Here is a 6,000-nt window from a genome sequence, read left to right as displayed (position 1 = left end):
GCAAACATAAAAATCATATTTGTATGTTATAATTATAGTTTGCATAATTGCGCTCCATAACAAATTTTATGTTTGCTATGAAGCTTTTGATTTGTATAATTCGCTAGATACATCCAATTTTATACAAATTGTTTAATTTTGTATAAATTAATTTATGCATTGTAATTTGTATAATAAAATTTGTATAATTATAAGTGTATAAGACGAAAATATATGTATTTGTATTTGTATATACACTTTTCTCTCGCTTTATACAAACACAAAACATTTTATACCTTTTATATATTTGTATACCGAATGGGTAATTGCATATCGAAAATGGCTAATTGCATGTATACCGAGTCAGATGGCAAAAAAATGGGATGTTTGCTGCGAATTACAATTAAAATAAACTATGATTATATCATTTAATTTGAATTAATAATTTGTTATTNCAAGGGTCCGCCAGACCAATTAGCCTTAAAATAAACTATGACTATATCATTTAATTTGAATTAATAATTTGTTATTTCATACGATTTTCCCTTTTATGAATACTTATAGTTTTTCAAGAATTAATTGTATAAGCTATTCATATATTTCAGGCTAAAGTTACAAAGTAGCAGATTATTGTCTTGATTTTCCGAATATAACTTAAGTAGATTGTAAGCTAGTTGCAAAAAGAAATAGATGTAGACCAAAATACTTAATTAAAAAGAAAAATAACAAAAAGTTGCTCCTATCATGAAGCTACATATTCATATATACAACCTATGTTGCTTGGTTTTTTAAAAATGATATCGCACTCATGATGAAATTTCCAAAAATACAATATTTTTGAAATATTCAACATTCATTTCGCGTCATTTTTAAAGAACTCAAACAACACAGTATATAACTAACGGAAAAAACAACTTACTTAGAAAGGGAGAGTTTTAACTACTCAAAAAAGTTCATTTAAACTTTCCCTCCCAATACTACTCTCATTTTTTCACCACCACCGGATTCACCTCCGCCTTTCCCGCCACCGCTGCTCCACCACCACAAATCTCAATCGCAACAAAATCACCACCACTGTCAACATCGACAACCGGTTTAACAATTCCGCGGTGGAGCAACTGGTGCTGCGGCGGCGGTTTCTCCGGCGACGATGAAGAAAATTCCTTGTTCTTCGCCTTTTTAAAATGTGCTTGAACCGACAGATCTTCAACGGATTCGGAGATTTTATCGATGCAATTGATGACGTCAATGAGTACGGACGCCACCGTAATCGCCGGGAAAATTTCCAATAGATCCAATTTGTTGGAGAGTAATAGTGTTTCGGTGGCGGCGAGGATCGATTTGAAGTCGTCGACGGCGGCTTTCGAGTGGCGGAGATGGATTTCTGCGGCGGAGGACGACGGTTGTGTCATGGTTTTGATGGAAAATGCTAATTCCTTTAGGACTTTACTTGATTCTATGCACATTTTTGTGCATGCTTCTTCTATTTTTTTTTGGAACTCATTTGGTACCTAAAATAAATTAAAGTTTAATAATTAATATTAATATTAAAAAAAAAATTACACAATCAAATCAATAAATAAACTATAACAAGAGGTTAAATTATTATGATAAAACTTATACTAGTATTAAACTCACATATTGGTATGAGATGGATTAAAATTAAACAGGCGTTTAACTATAGATTTCAAATATATATACCTCGTTTCATAATTTATGGTATTATAATTGAGTTTGGTTATACTACAAATATTTGGAATAATGTTCATGTCTGAATACACTACTTAGATAGTACAATTTTAAAAGTGAAACGCGTTGGAAAACATGTATATTCCACCAAATTTTAAATACATTTTTTAGTCATGATCAAACACACCTTTTCAGATAAAGTAAAATTGTTTCGGAACAAAGTGAATAATTTTCATCACTAAACGAGTTTTAAAAGTGTGACACATGAATTGTGACACAAAAAATATTTTTGTAATTAAGAGAATTGAGAATATTCTTTCAATAATTCCTTTTTTTGTCAGAATATTCTTCACTAACTCTATTTCGGGGAAGGAATTAAATCACTTTATAAAGTCTTACACTTCACAAATCACAATTGTGTAAGACTTTTTGATATATTTTTTTTAATTTAGTGAAATTAAAATAGTAATTAATTTTTTATATGATTAAATAAAAATAATATTAAATAATATACCTGAGGCTTGGAATTAAAGTAACCACTAAGTGCTTGAAGATGGCATGCACATTCTCTAGCAAGCACACCAATTTTCAAATATTGCTTCCATGGATGACGTAGCCTGAAAGATCCATGACCAGGCTCCCACCATGCAAAATTTGCCTAAACAGTATAACACGTGATGTGTGGATTAGACGTATTTTACAGGCCAGAAAGACCTTCGAAGATTTCTCGATTATAAAAATTATAACATAAGAAGATGTTATTTGATTTTTTAATTTTTTTTACTCACCAAAGCTTCCTCAGTGGCTTTAGAATTAAGGACTGTTTTATAGGCTCCAAGGAATCCTTCATTAGAGGCCTTTACAATTTCATCATTCTCTGAAATGATGAAATATTCACTTCCAAAACCTGCAAAAATAAAATAAAAATGTGTATATATTTATTAATTGTTTTGCCACTCATGGTTCGTAAAATAAATTTTATGTGTCAGAATTTCTAGTCTATTAAAAAGAAATGACATGCAAAAGTGTTGCGTCTCACACTTTAATGAGTGGAACTGTCTTCTTCCTATACGGTTGATTATATATGAATCGTTGACAACTAATGATTTTATTTCTATATTCATAAATAGTAAATTAATTTATTTTTTTTTATTTTACATTATATTAATGACATATTTATATAACTATAAAAATATCATGACTGGCCACCAAATATAAAATCACAAGTTCTTAAATTACGTGAGTCGAAATGGAATAGTAACAAAGAATTTGTTTGTACCATCATACATTGTAGCATGTAATCTACCTAGCTACTTCATTCTAATATATGTGAAATCGCTACTTTTATTTTTCTATATCATTTCAAACTCTAGATCATCTGCTACTCTCTGTATCGTTTCAATTTTATCAAATGTCCTTGAACGAACAAAAAAGAATGAAGTAGAAGATTCACTTACCTTCTAAGAAGTTTGCAAGTTTTTCAAGATGAGTATAAATAAGTTTATGAAGATCTTCTCCAGCCCAAACAGGACAAACAATCAAAGAGACAATCATGCATGTAGCAGCTCCAATAAGAATAGTAGACAAACGTTGATGAGCCAATTCTAATATTTTGTCCACACGATAACCAGACACAGTTACCATACTGAAGGTTAACACAAATATCAAAATTCCATAGTCATATCTCCTCTTCATGTGTGGGAAAAATCTCGTAAATGTACCTAGTGCACCTGTATATACGTTGAAAATATAATTAAGTAAACGAAAAAAAAAGTTGAAAATTAGAATTTAGTAATGTTGGCCGTTAAACTTTGAGTTGAACATCGATCATTCAGATTACGATTAAAATTGAGTGTGTATACATAAGTTTTAAATTAGATAGCTACACACTTTAATTTTTTTTATTTTTTTTTGTTATTACTCTCCAATGTAAGAGGTGGATGAAGTATTGAGGCCAAACTCATTTAAATTCAATATTTTCAACGTGAAACATAAGTTTTTGCATAAAAATTAATATTACAATAGATAATATGTATAGAAAAGTTTTTATGTCATTTATATATATCATGATTATTAATTGTTTTGTGAACCATCCATATTTTTTTGTTTTTTTCGGTGAAATGAGATTGAAGTTACTTTTAATTTTCTCATCATTATTATTTCATGAAGCTAATTATGGATTATATAATATGCTTTGACTTGCATAATATACCTAGTGTAAAGACCAAAATACCCAAAACAATGGGTTCCCCTTCTTTCCCAAATAAGTCAGCAAAATATTTTGCTCCAACACCTAATGCCCCAGCTGTTAACGTGGCAAAACCTCTATTTAAACACTTGCTCAAAGTTGCACCTGAAAAACCAAAATGAATAAATAATTAACATTTCTAGAATCGAAAAGTTGACTCCAACACCACAATTATTCATTTCTTCAAGTTTTACTAGATAAAAGTACAGGTATCTCGTAAAATTAATTTAAGTGCAGACAAACTGACTCAGACATCACAATTATCACAAAAAAAAAAAGGGATAAAAGTTAGAACTTGCCTGCTGTGAATTCAAAAACAACCACCACAGTTAAAACAGCCCATATAGCTGATTGTCCAAAGCCATCATAAAGAGGCCTATAATAGTAAAACAATGAAATTAAAGTGAGTGACAATCCCACTTTAAATGCATGCCAAATTTTTCTTGGATCATCTTTTCCAATTTTCATTGTTTTCTTCACAATTTCCACAATTTTTTCCTTCATTTTTTTTGGAAAATCCATTGAAAATGATGGATGATTAATTTGGAAAATTATGACTAAGTGTTGTTATGGAGAAGAAATTATTGAGCTAGAGTGCACTATATTTCAACAAAGCTAAGTGTAATTATTTATAGTTGGCTATAAAAGTTGAGTGAGGTTTTTTTTTATTCATTTACACATGATTATGTGTCTCTTCTTAGATCTTTCATGAGGACAATTTATAAAAATATAATTATACTCTTTTTTTTTTTTTTGGCTGACTGGGATTTTACTTGGATCTGAACTATATTTAATTGAAATGAACTTAAAAACTGTTTTTTCTTCAGAAATTTTGAAAAATAATGGCGACATTCTTTGCTTTTTCTGACGTATTAATGTGTTGCTATGGTAATGCTCAATGCCTTTTAATGTTCTAAGGTAAATTTTAGAAATAACAAACATAATAAGGCTCTATAACTATAGTTTCGATAATTGCACTCCATAACTATAGTTTTATTTGCTAAGAAGGTTGTAATTTGTATATTTCTGTCCGTTTGTATATTTCGTTTGTGAATATACAAATAAGGTAATATATACAAATTCTATATTTATTCATTTAAGATTTTTTCAGAACTCCATTTGTATATTTCTCTTGCCAATATACAAATAGAGTAATTTATTATGATTTTTTTATAATCGTATACTAATAGCTAGGGTAAGCATATACAAAATTATGGATTTATACAATCATGAACCAAATTATACAAATTCTAGATTTGTACAAATCAAGTGAATCATACAAATAAGACGAATAACAAGAATTGGAAAAATTGTAACTGCGAATTACAATTTTCTTAAACTATAGGTATAGTACCTAATATAAGCTAAATGTTTGCTATTCTATGTAATTTTCCCTTTTTTTTACTAGATGGAAAGCTGTAAAAATAAAAAGTGTGAAAACTTTTCACTGATTTCCTACAAGTTCCTACTTTTGTTTTTGTTTCTAATATTTCCTTAGTTTCATATTATTTGATCTATGAGAGAAGTATTGAAAACACTCTTAAACTTGACGCGTATTATTAGTTTCGTCCCCAACGATTGATAGTCTTAAAAACACTCCTATACTTCACTAACTAAATTTGGATACACCCCGATCTGCCACATGACATAACAAGTGGTCTCAAACTCTTGTAGGAGTATGAGACTCTTAATAAAAAACTGAGAGAAGTGTTGAAAATACCCCTAAACTTGACCAGAATTTATGGGTGTATTTCACTCATATTGCAAGATCGGGGGTGTTAAATTTAATTATTTAAGTAATTAAAGAATGTTTTTAAGGTTATCAATAGTTCGCAGATAAAATTAATAATTTGCGCCGAGTTTAGAGGTGTTTTCAATACTTCTTTTCTTTGATGTATTTTTCCTAAACTAACATTATTAATGATGTCTTGAAACTCTAAATTAAACTGTTATTACTTTATGTAGTCATTTAATACTAATGATAGTATAATTCTAAAAAAATTCATTTAATTAGTTAAAATGAATAAGTAAAATGAAATATTTATTTATGATACAGAGGTCGAATAAAATGAAATAGAAAAGTG

At 29.1% G+C, this 6,000-nt stretch overlaps 1 protein-coding gene across 1 annotated transcript; it reads right to left on the bottom strand.

Moving 5' to 3' along the window:
• Window positions 1-962: 962 nt before the first annotated feature.
• On the bottom strand, window positions 963-4,466 carry LOC125864225 (aluminum-activated malate transporter 8). The gene is made up of 6 exons (XM_049544138.1): window positions 4,216-4,466; window positions 3,881-4,021; window positions 3,126-3,398; window positions 2,457-2,575; window positions 2,183-2,326; window positions 963-1,490 (listed from the first exon to the last, which is right to left on the bottom strand). The coding sequence occupies exons 1-6, from the start codon at window positions 4,436-4,438 to the stop codon at window positions 963-965; spliced, it is 1,428 nt and encodes a 475-aa protein (XP_049400095.1). The 5' UTR covers window positions 4,439-4,466.
• Window positions 4,467-6,000: the final 1,534 nt, after the last annotated feature.

The sequence above is a fragment of the Solanum stenotomum genome, chromosome 5, assembly GCF_019186545.1.
Source record: "Solanum stenotomum isolate F172 chromosome 5, ASM1918654v1, whole genome shotgun sequence".
Classification (NCBI taxonomy): domain Eukaryota; kingdom Viridiplantae; phylum Streptophyta; class Magnoliopsida; order Solanales; family Solanaceae; genus Solanum; species Solanum stenotomum.
The sequence above is the reverse complement of the archived record's forward strand: the minus strand, read 5'-3'. Positions and strand labels throughout refer to the sequence as shown.

Excerpts from the sequence above, each read along its gene's own strand:
- LOC125864225 (XM_049544138.1), bottom strand. The coding sequence starts at position 4,438 with ATGGATTTTCCAAAAAAAATGAAGGAAAAAATTGTGGAAATTGTGAAG. Across the intron at positions 4,022-4,215 it reads TGTTTTTGAATTCACAGCAG|GTGCAACTTTGAGCAAGTGT; the intron begins GCAAGTTCTAAC and ends TTGGTTTTTCAG. Across the intron at positions 3,399-3,880 it reads TATTTTGGTCTTTACACTAG|GTGCACTAGGTACATTTACG; the intron begins GTATATTATGCA and ends ACGTATATACAG.